This window comes from Rutilus rutilus, assembly GCF_951802725.1.
Source record: "Rutilus rutilus genome assembly, chromosome: 3".
Classification (NCBI taxonomy): Eukaryota; Metazoa; Chordata; class Actinopteri; order Cypriniformes; family Leuciscidae; genus Rutilus; species Rutilus rutilus.
This window is the reverse complement of record NC_140211.1, coordinates 12,862,384-12,874,808: the sequence shown is the minus strand read 5'-3', so window position 1 is coordinate 12,874,808 and position 12,425 is coordinate 12,862,384. Positions and strand designations below refer to the sequence as shown.

The window sequence follows — 12,425 nt, the reverse complement described above, 5'->3', positions numbered from 1 at the left end:
TTTTTTATTAAAAACAGTTTTTAGTACTTTATAATCCAGTGGCTCTCTCTCTCTCTCTCTCTCTCTCTCTCTCTCTCTCTCTCTCTCTCTCTCTCTCTCTCTCTCTCTCTCTCTCTCTCTCTCTCTCTCTCTCTCTCTCTCTCTCTCTCTCTCTCTCTCTCTCTCTCTCTCTCTCTCTCTCTCTCTCTCTCTCTCTCTCTCTCTCTCTCTCTCTCTCTCTCTCTCTCTCTCTCTCTCTCTCTCTCTGAGGACCACACCACATTCCCGCCCCACGGTTATGCATCTATTTCACTCCTGTTGTCCTCCAGGACCTCTGTAAACTCGCTCGTTCGCTCGCCCTTTACCCGCATCCATTCGTTACAGTCCAGCACAGGTCATTATCAGTGTCCCAAACAGAGGCAAACCCCCATATAACCGCCCCCATCTCCTCCCTTAAGTTAACCTGCGAGTGGCCTTGGACCGAGAGGTCATTAATCAGGGGTCGGGGCACTGGGTATGATTACGACGGGGACTGTGGGTGCTTGATAACCTAGAGATGAGCGCTCTGAAACAGGGCATTACACGTGTTTGGGGATAGATAAATATACTGTCCTGTGGCAGTCGGGTCGGCCCCCCTCGGGACAAATAAAACCCCTATTAACATCCAACCCTTCATTGCGTTTGACAGGCGAATCAATTAGGCCGGTGTTTGGGTGACCTGTGTGCTGCAGTGAGGGTGAGGTGAGGGAGCAGATGAATGGAGCGCTCACTGTAACTCTCTCCAGGGACTCCAGTGTGCTGGATCAATGTCACATGATGACCCGTCGTTCACTCCCTCACGCTGCCTACAGCTCTTACTGCTTTCGTCTGTTTCCTTCCTTCCCTTTCCTCTTACTCTTTTCCCTCCTTCCTTCCTTTTCTGCCTCTTTATTGATTTGCGTCCCTCCTTCCACCGTTCTTGTCCACTTTCTTGTCTTTCCTTCCTTTTTTTACTCTTCCTTACTTCATTTTTTCCTTCCTTTTCTTTTTTGTTCTTTCTCTTCTTCCTTCCATCCCTCCTTACTGTCCTTCCTCCCCTCCTTCCTTTTTTCACTCATTCCTCCACTAAATCTGCTACCTTTTTCTACCTTCAACTTCCTTACAACTCTTTTTTCTTTATTCCATTATTAAATGTATACTTTACTTCCTTTTTCCTTATACTTTACTTCCTTCTTTCCTTCCTTCCTTCCTTCCTTTATTTTTTTCTTTGTTTCTCAATTCATTTCTCCACTGTTCCTGCCACTTCTTTCTTTCTTTCTTTCATTCATTTATTTTCTTTCCCTCCTTCCCTGTTTCCTTCTTTTCTTCCTTTTCCTCTTCCTCTTTTCCCTCCTTCCTTCCTTTCCTGCTTTTTCAATGATTTCCGTCACCTTCCTTCCCTTCTTCCTTTCTTTTTTCATTCTTTTTGTTCTTTGTCTCTTCCTCCTTTCATTCCTCCTTATTTTCCCCTTTACTTCCTACTTTCCTTCCTCTTTTCATATCTTCCTTATTTCTTTTTGTTTTACTTCCTATGTTCATCCTTCCTCCCCTACTTCCTTCCTTTATTTTTTCTTCCTTGTTCTTTCCTTTATTCATTCCTCCACTTTTCCTGCCACCTATTCCACCTTCTTTCCTATAACATTTCTTGTCCTTCCTTCCTTTTCCTCTATCTATCCTTTTTTCTACCTTTTCCCTAATGCTTTCAGCCTTCCTTCCATTCTTCCTACCTTCATTCGATCATTAATCTCTTTTTTTCTCATTCAGTTCATTCATTCATTCCTTTCCTTTTCTCCTCTTCCTTTTAAGCCATTAAACTTTACTTTTCTCTCTCTCCTTCCTTTTCTCTACCTCCAATAGTTTTTCATCTCATTCTCTCTCACACATTCCTCTTTTTTTTTTCTCCCCCATCCAACACACCCACAATTCCCTTCTCGATACTCGTCCATTGTTTGTCATCCAGAGCAGATTAATGGTGTCTCAGATGTATATCACACTTAGGTTTCTGATCTTATCGCAACACTCAACGCGGCCAAACAAAAGGCAAGTTTACCTTGGTGCATCGTGTGAATACAAGCTCCCACATTCACCTCCAGGCCTATTAAATGTAGATCCTCTGAATAACATCAGATTCTCTTACCAGTAGAAGACTTCACCCCTCTACCTCATCTCTACCCTTCCATAATCCACAACACGAACGAGCCATTCAGCTTTCTCTCTTACTCAAAAGTCTAAACATTATGCCTGAGGCTCATGGATACACATCTCAGCATTGACAAAACCCTCAACTCTTTTTCATGTTCTGGCGGCAGACGGCGTTTAAACAGTGCTGTTGTTTAGGGCACGGTAGGGTCAGACCTCAAACCCTGGTGGGGTTTTTAATAGTGTAACCGGTTCAAGTGCAGAGCTCGTGCTGAGTGTGGGTGGAGTGTTTGTGTTCATAAGCTCTATGGACTTTCCTTTGTAATGGTGGAGGAGGTAAACATTCAGGAACACTGTGATTTTGCGCCGTAGTGCTGTGGCGTGGGTCATAGGAGCGCTGTGTATTGAGTTTAATGTTATCTCGCTCCCCCCCCCCCCCCCCTCTCTCTCTGTTTGTTTTGTCTATTATATTCACAGGCCTCTGACCTTTGCATTGCTCGGTGTGTAATGTCCTGCTGCCTGACAGCTGGAGCTAGTAATACTCCATCCGTTCCTCACACACGAAGAGAGAACAGAGGGACTGTGTGTGAGATGATCGTACAAACCGTGGTCAGCAAAGAAGGCCAACTGAGGCCAAATGTTGATAAAGTTTGGTTGGTAAATGAATTGGCCTACAGTGTATTAATGCTAAATTTCTAATATTTATCTTTATATGTGGGTTAATTTAAAAAAAACATCAATTTCAATAAGACTTTCCTTTATTATGGAAGTTATTCGTTCTGATTGTATTCGCTTCTGTAAGGCGATTCAAGAGTCACACCTGTTTGAATATATGTGACCCTGGACCACAAAACCAGTCACATGTCACACGGGTATATTTAGTGGTAAAAGCCAACAATACATTGTATGGGTGAAAATTATCGATTTTTCTTTTATGCCAAAAATCATTAGGATATTAAATAAAGATCATGTTCCAAGAAGATATTTTGTAAATTTCTTACCGTAAATGTGTAAAACATTTATTTTTGTGAGTGAATTCAGCACAATCGCCAACATAAATGGACAACTTTAAAGGAGATTTTCTCAACGTTTCGATTTTTTTTGCACCCTCAGATTCAAGATTTTCAAATAGTTGTTTTTTCAGCGTATTTATTCAGCTTTCAGATGATGTATAAATCTCAATTTAAAAAAAATACCCATGTGACTGGTTTTGTGGTCCAGGGTCACATATTTGTTGTCAGTCCTGAATAATAACTGTGTAAATGTAGCCTATTTCACAAGTAATATCAAATACTACAGGACAAGTTAGTGTGAGTGTTATTATCCGTTCTGAATGAAGTTTTCTTTTTGGGCACACACATTCATTTATTGCACTGAAAACTCATTCTACGGTATGCTAATGATTATGAACACTTTATTTTACTCTGTACTGAAATTTCAATCAGTACAAAAATCAGTTTTCAATCAGAACCTCAGATTTGCTCATAATTTGATACACTGCCATTATTAAATCTGCATTTGATTTTCAAGTTCAAATCTTCAAGAAAACCGCGCACAAAAAAATAGTCCCCGTTATGTTACATCTTCGTCTGCATGTGTCAAGACTGCCCACAAGTTTCTTTTGACATTGTGCAGATGGTGGACCAGCGAGAGTGTTATCTGATCTGGTGCGTCGGTGTGGCCGGATGACACCCCATCCTCAGATCTCCCCCTCAAAACAGACACACAAACGTACTCCCACCTCTGTACAGTATAATAAGACCTATGTGCTTGGGTCCACAGAGGAAACAAGCTTTCCTTTATATGACCAGGATGTCATTAATCTTTATGGAGGTTAACAAATGCACTCGCATGGAAGGTGTATTTCATTCACGGAGACTAACAATGGGGCCATTGTGCAGTCTGATCTTCCAGCCTCTGTACCTTAACATTCCTACCGTATACTACACGGTATGAATGAACATTGTGTTTTCTGGACAGAATATTTATTTGAAGAAGATTATGTGAAATATTCTCAGGTCATTGGATACAGGGTAGATTTACGTTATACCCTATCTTTGTTTCTCACCCTTTTTCTCGTTTTTAAAAGACAATATTGCTGGATTTTTTTTCACGAAAGCTCCATTTTGTGCGGCGTCTGTGACAAATTGCTGCCGCAGCGCAGAATGGCCTGGTTCGCTATGAGTTATGTCAAGTCAGAGCTGTTTAAGAGTTGTACTTCCCCCAAGACACATTTCTGCTTATCCTCACCATAGGGATGTAACGGAATACAGCCTTGTCAGCTTAACATGCTCATTTTCCTACACATTTTTTGACAATTTCATATAAATCTGTTCACCTCAGTGCAGAGTTCAGTTCCTTGTTATAGAAACAACATCTTAAGACCTCTGTAAATTCTCTTTCCCCCCCCCTCCAATTTTTTTTCTTCTTCCTGCAGATCGAGATTGAACGACTGCAGGAACAGTTTTATATGTGTCAGGTCTCCCCTCTGGCCGACCACCGTTCGATAATCATTCGTCGCTGTCGCTGTGGCAGTCCCTGACTGTAACGAACCCTATTGACGTTTCTGGACCCTGATTTCCCCCCCTGGTCAAATTCAATACAGAAAAGCTCTGTGGCTAAATGAGTCAAAAATAACCCTGTCTCACTCGCGCTCTCTGTTGCTGTTTTGGAAAAAAGTGTCCACCTGTTTGAGAACAACTCACTTTATTTGCTTAATATACTTATAAAAATTGTTGGATTTACTTAAATTTACAGCATGCATTGTAGATTTTGTATCTATATCTATGATAAATCTTTTTATATGATAGATCATTTTTATTTCTAGAAATCTACTTTGCATATATATACATGTATATATGTATGTCTGTATGTATGTATATGTGTATATATATCTCATTGCTCCACGTTTCTTTGTCGCTCTCACTTGTAATTAACATGAAACTGTCCTTCCCACTGGTACCTTTACAAATATATCTAATATGGTATAAAAATACCGCAAAATCTCTTCACTGTATCCATCATTGCTGCCAGCCCAAATACGCAGCACTATTACTATTAGGCTTTGCTAAAAGCTTTTTATCATGAAATGTGCCTTGTGCTGTCTGTAATTGTCTATAAAGGGTGCTAGACTTCCACTTCTGGTGATTTCCACAGACAGTAATCAGTGTTTTTCACCAGACCTGGGACAAATGGATGCTCAATTTATCATCACTATCAGACCGTCAGCTTGACACACATATAGATGTATAAATACGCACACGCGTGCTCATTTTTCACATTATTTCATTTGTGCATTACATTGTGCATGCATCAACCCTGTGGCTTTATTTGAGCTATCAATCCATAGCAGTCATGGGAGAGGGGGCTGTTTGCTCTCCCGAAGCATTTGCATTTATTATGGCAGCCTGCAGTGAAGCCCTTCTCATTTCACACTTTGAAGCTTCCTCTAGGGATAGATGGGGGGTGAAAGAAGATCACTTTGACAGGTTGAGATTGTTTCTCCACATCTGCCGTCAGCTGTCATTTTAAACGGCGCGTGTACGTCTCTGTCCCGCCGCGTGGACGGATGCATGTGTGGTGCTTACGAATGTGTTTTTCTCTCTCTCCCCGCAGGACGCCGTGGTTTAATGGCTGGGGTTTTAACCTGCCCAGGGGACAGTCCCTGCTCGATAAGTGGAACCTCATCCCAGAGGGCATTGATATTCTCATGACCCATGGGCCGCCCCTCGGTGAGTTCAATTAACCAATCCTAATGGAGTTCCATCTAATTATTCAAATGCTCTCGAAATATCTTTTGTATGAAGCTTGTTGTCATGCTTGTCGAGAGACCCGTCCGTCATATGAAGTTATAGGAAAAGGAAAAAGTGACATTTTGTACATATATTAAGTCAAATCTATCCTCGCATGAGGGTTATTATCTTTAACTAAAACTAAAACCTTAAAAAAAAATGCTATATTATAAATATATATTATACATATAAAAATATATATTTTCAATATTTGAAATAAAATATACATTACCTGAAATAAAATAATAAGTAAACAATTTAGTTTGAGCTAGTTGTCAAGCCAATATTTCTCATTTACATTTAAAGTCACCATAAAAATCTAATTTGCCAATTGACTATTGCAGTATTTGTTATAAATGATTTATTCGTGCACATTGTTATATTAAATATTATTTGTGTGCCCTTGTAATATATAATCAAAATAAATTCCCCTCCCTCCTTCTCTTCTCTGATGATGTGTTTACTAGTGTGAGGGCGGGACAACCTGTCACTCACATGAGATCGACCAATAGCAAACCACAACCATCCAATCAATTCCTGATGGACAAAACCAGGACAAAAGTCCTGCCCTGCATTTTTTCGCGACCGAGAAGTCGTTTCGCTCTGATATACGTCGAAATAGGGAAGAAATAAATATCGCAACTTATGTTTCATGCCGAATTTAAGTTGAAGTACTGAAATAATTAAAAATACTAATAAAAATGCCAAAACCACACAAAATATTGACAAAAGCTATAATGATATATCAATGATAATAAAGTACAGCCCCTCAGAGATGTTTTCTAACTGATTGTTAAAAACCGCTAATGATTGGACATGAGTCACAATGTGAGCTGTTTTTCAGTGGAGATTAGAAACTGATTTACGGTGTGTGCGTCTGTGTGTGTGTGTGTGTGTGTGTAGGTTTTAGGGACTGGGTACCGAAGGAGCTGCAAAGAGTTGGGTGTGTTGAGCTGTTAAACACGGTCCAGAGGAGAGTCCGGCCCAAACTTCACGTCTTCGGAGGAATTCATGAAGGTGAGTGACCACAAAGACAAATTGGCACTGCCATAAAAAAAAAAAAAAAGTGCTCTACAATGGTTTTAAACATCTTTTTTACAAGGCATGGAACGGAGGCAATAGCAACGTGATAAAGGACACCAAAGTTCAATCAATAATCAAAGTTATTAAAGGTGCAGTAAGCGATTTCTGGGAAACGCTGTTTAAAGTGGATCGGACCGAGTACCACAACACACTTGTAGCCAATCAGCAGCAGGGGGCGTGTCCACTCATGATGGGCAAGGATAATCACCTCTAATAATAATCACAATACAGAGTATAGAAAAGAGGCCAAAAATATTGCAAACTGGCTTTGATGTAGCAATCAGAAGTTATTTGAGGGCGTTTTCACTTTTAGTTTGATTTGAGCATTTTAACATGCTGCATTTTCTCCTATAGTTTGGTTTGTGTAGAAATGAGCGCTCAGATCCACACTAAAACAATCTGGATGAATTGAGGATGATCTCAGGGATGGCTCACAGTGCAATCCTAGTAGACCAAAGAGCCAACCAGTATCCCTATATGATATCCATGAGCATGACCGATGGATTTTTGGAGACAAAGTCTGAAAAAGGCCTAAATATACACTATTGGTAAAAGGTTTGGTCTCGGGTTTTTAATGTTTTTGAAGAAGTCTCTTATCCTCACCAAGGGTGCATTTATTTGATCAAAAATACAATAGAAACAGTCATACTGTGAAGTATTATTACAATTTTAAAAATTTTTTTACTGTGATGTAAAGCTGAATTTTCAGCATCATTACTCCAGTCTTCAGTGTCACATGATCCTTCAGAAATCATCCTAATATGATGATTTGCTGCTCAAGAAACATTTATTATTATTATTATCAATGTTGAAAACAGTTATGCTGCTTAACATTTTTGTGGATACATACATTTTTTCAGGATTCACTGATGAATAGAAAGTTCAAAAGAACAGCATTTATTTGAAAGAGAAATCTTTTGTTAACACTGTAAAAGCCTTTACTGTCAATTTTGATTAATTTAATGCATCTCTGCTGAATAAAAGTTTTAAGTTCTTTAAATTTAGTTTTAATCTTAATCCCAAATTGTGGATAGCCTCATTTAATACCCAAAAGTCAAATAAGCTTTTATGCAATACATTTTTTTATGCATTTTTCAACAGTTGAGAATACTTTAGTATATCATGTTGTATTTGTAACTGAAATGGCTTGTTCCTTCCTTTAGTGAATCAGAACAGCATTAGCCGCGTCAGCACAAACATAAGCAGTCTAGGATATAAATATATGTGGATATGGGTTGTATTTTCCAGGGAAGAGGGATCAGAGAGATCTGCCTTGGGGTTAAACTTGAGACTCTGTTCACCAGATGTGCTACATCCCTTCTCTTCCTCCCTCAAGCTTTTGAGACTTTTTATTATTATTATTATTTGAATTAAACATGTTTAAAAGAGAGAAGGGTCTCTGAGCCCATGGGCTAATTTAGACAAGTGCCCCCCTCGAGGAAAGGCCTTGTTCTGTTTATTGTGTTTACTCAATGTTTTTGTATACGCACACACTCTTCAGTCAGTGGGCAAACTCATGATTCCTGAATATGGACTTTAGCCTTATCAGACTGTCAGTCCAAATCCGATTTTTGTGCTAATCCTATTGGAATCCAATCATATTTAGCAAGTGTGAACAGCAGAAAATGCAAGTGGAAACCCCTCCACGTTGTTGTTTTTGTCATATACCTACAACATATAGCCATAGAATCCAATGCAGTTATTCCGGAAAACAAAAGAACGCCACGGAACACGCAAATCGGATCTGAACAGTTGCGATACACAGTGTGGACAGCCAATAATTTAGATCAGATTTGTAGCCTTGGTGAGCAAGGCTTCTTTAAAAAATTTTTTTACAAATCTGTATCAACCTCAAACTTTTAAACAGTAGTGTACATTATTTAGCAGATTCTTTTGTCCAATGTAACTTAAAGGGATTATATGTAGAATTCAGAAACCCTTGTTACTAGTGACACCGGTGGCCGTTAAGTGAACTTATTGCTCATGCACACGTAACGTACAAGAGACTGAACGTGATTCGGTGCACCGATATACTCACGACGAAGTTCTTTTTCGTTCTTTGCTTAGAAGTGAAAAGAACTTGGAAAATGTATTTGCAGAGATATACAGACCCTTTCCAAAAAATTAGAATATCATGGAAAAGTTTATTTATTTCCATAATTCCATTCAAAACGTTAAACTTCCATAGATTCTAGATTCAGGGCCCACAACTTAAACGATTTCAAGTATTTAGTTGTTTATTTGTACATAATTTGGGCTTCCAGCTCATAAAACCCACGAAAACAGGATTTCTAAAAATTTGAATATTACATGAAATCACACAGTAATTACACAGTGATACCATGGTCATTGAACCAGGTTTGGGTTATTTTGGCAGTGTGGGCAGGTGCAAATCCTGCTGGAAAATGAAGTCAGCATCTCCATAAAGCTCGTCTGCTGAAGGAAGCATGAAGTGCTCTGAAAATGTCCTGGTAGACGGCTGCGTTGAGTGGACAGCACAGTGGACCAACACCAGCCGATGACCAACACAGACTGTGGAAACTTCACACTGGACTTCAAGCATCTTGGATTTGTGTGCCTCTCCATTCTTCCTTCAGACTCTGGGACCTTGGTTTCCAAATGAGATGCAAAATTTGCTCTCATCAGAAAAGAGGACTTTGGTCCACTGTGCTTTATTAAATCCAGAGTCAACGCAGCCGTCTACCAGGACATTTTCAGTGCACTTCATGCTTCCTTCATTTTCCAGCAGGATTTGCACCTGCCCACACTGCCAAAAGAACCAAAACCTGGTTCAATGACCATGGTATCACTGTGTAATTACTGTGTGATTTCATGTAATATTCAAAAAAATTTAAATCCTGTTTTTGTGGGTTTTATGAGCTGGAAGCCCAAATTATGTACAAATAAACAACTAAATACTTGAAATCGTTTAAGTTGTGGGCCCTGAATCTATAATCTATGGAAGTTTAATGTTTTGAATGGAATTATGGAAATAAATAAACTTTTCCATGATATTCAAATTTTTTGGAAAGGGTCTGTACTGTTAACGAACGTCCAGATATCATCCACGCTTCTGAGAGCAACATTTAGATGAATGTGTAAATAACAAAAACGAAATAAACACACAACAAAAATGACCGCAGTGAGAAAACAGCAGTTAAGAAAGCATCTGATCATACAATGTGGATGTTTGCACAAGCTCTGCAGTTCAGCGGCATAATGTCGACAGATGAGGTCATTAAAATCACACTGTTTTGAGTATATTTGAGGTTATAGGCTATAGATAGCTATGTGAGACTGTAGTTTGAATTAATCCCGTTTCTTTGCATGACATTTTAACTTTACAGTACAGAAATTTATTTTGCCATTAATCCTGGACATTGTATAAGCATTCATTTCATGTGTCGTAGAACGACATAGAATGTTGAATGTGTCACATCCTTTTGATTTTCCCGGCAAAAACGTCCCGAATCCTTCACATAAAACAGTCTACAGGCTTTCATAGACAACCTAGGTATGCGGGGAAGGTCTCGTTTTTTAAGTTTCCTAACAAGCTGTTCACACATTGGCAATAAAAAAAAGCGATTAATACATGAAAATCCTTAGCCCCTTTAAAAATGAGGGAAAACACTAAAAATGTGTGTTTAGTGTAAGAAAAGTGCTCTTGTTTTGTTTAACACAACAAGTTAATTTATGGAAGAATTGTTCCTTTAAGTTTGGCATTTAAATGTTGCCTCTCCTTTTCTCTAGGTTACGGCATTATGACAGACGGGTACACGACATTCATCAACGCCTCTACCTGTACAGTCAGCTTTCAGCCCACCAACCCTCCCATCGTGTTCGACCTCCCAAACCCCCCAAGCTCTTGAGGCGCCTGTGCGCTATGCCATATTCTCCTTTTCTTTCCTTATGTTTTCTAACAGTACTTTGAAAAAAAAATAAAAAAATAGTTGAATGTTTCTTTGGAAATCGCCAGTCTTTTGCTAAAAGATTCAGTGGAAGTTTCTGATGACGGACGGGATCATGCGGGGTGTTTTGCGTACAGAAGTGGTGAACAATCTTATGAAAAGATCTGATTAAATCTGTAAGATAATAAGCTTTGTGAATTTGTAAAATTGTCTCTTTTTTTGTCAATATTCGAATTATGTTGGTATGCAATGCCATTGTTCATTTTGTATATTCTTTTTTTCAGAATAATTAAGCTTTCTTTTAGCTGACAGGGATATAATGCCTTAAACTAGCTTTAAGTTCCCCCGGCTGGAGCCCCTTCTTTCTGCTAGCGATGAGAAAGCGTCATATTTATTGTTTTTATCCAAAACTAAGGGGATTTATTTTTTTTTGCATTCAAAGAACACTTTCTTACAAGCGCAGGGAAGACATGGATGCATTTTAAATCATGTATATTCTGGAGCGCCTCATTCTGCATAGAAATTGGAAAATGTCTTAAAATATGAGTATATCTATATGTATGTGTGTAAACTGTAAAATCTCTAACTAAAATTGTGTTTGTTCTAAGCCTCTTGAAGAATATCATTTTGCCTGTAAGTGATGACTTAAATGTGCGTAAAGCGCACACATGCTCTTTTCTGTTTTCATGAAATGTTCCTACTTTACGGCGTATTGTTCCATACAATAAACGAGTACTCAAGTTGAAATTATGTACAATCTCAAAGGTTGTTTTGTTTTTTTCGAACCTGCCGAACCCAGGTTTAGTTGTCCTTTGATATCTTGCGTATAATAGTTTGTTTTTCTCTTTTTCTTTTTGTAATTTTGCACTGTGTAAATGCAGTCTTGCTAGCACAAAAAAAATGGTTGCCAATAGTTGTTTCATCTCTTGCCACTGTAAATGCCTTTCTGCTTTTCTTTCAGTTACAGTTACAGTCTCATTCCTGGAAAGGTTTAGATACAATTATTTTTTTTTTTTTTTTTTTTTCTTCAGGTTTCATTGTGATATATTTAGCTGCCTTTATATGCAAATAAAATTGCAAGATTTTTACTTCTAAATGTTTTGTCTGGTTCATTCTAGCCTCAAGTCTGGCTTTGTGCAATTGATGTCTACAGGTTTGTACTAAAAACAGAAATGTTTTTACTTTGCATTTTTGCGCACATGCGACAAAGTAGTCAAAAAGATCCCTGTTCACACGGATCCACGAAAACGACTAAAAACGCTGTATTATTCATGCCAGGCCAGTAGTTGGCAATGTCACTTTGTAAACAAACACTACGCGTCTATAGACTAAACACGTGATGCGCATGACATAAACGTTTTCACAAATTCGCATTTTTGTAGTTTACACGGAGGCGATAACGGTATCGTTTTCAAAAACTTTGCACTTTGAAACCTATTTTCAAAAGTTTGGGTTTTTAGGCTCCCAAACAGCAGTTTTTGTGTAAATAATTAGTCAAAATGCATAA

At 38.6% G+C, this 12,425-nt stretch overlaps 1 protein-coding gene across 1 annotated transcript in view; it reads left to right on the top strand.

The window, feature by feature from the left end:
• The window catches only part of mpped2a (metallophosphoesterase domain containing 2a), a 55,748-nt gene extending 43,737 nt beyond the window's left edge, over positions 1–12,011 (top strand). Inside the window, exons 5-7 of the mRNA XM_084404415.1 lie at positions 5,752–5,867; positions 6,831–6,944; positions 10,761–12,011. Coding sequence (XP_084260541.1) covers positions 5,752–5,867; positions 6,831–6,944; positions 10,761–10,879 — 349 coding nt within the window. The 3' untranslated portion in view covers positions 10,880–12,011. The remainder of the gene's footprint in view (positions 1–5,751; positions 5,868–6,830; positions 6,945–10,760) is intronic.
• The last annotated feature ends 414 nt before the right edge of the window (positions 12,012–12,425 follow it).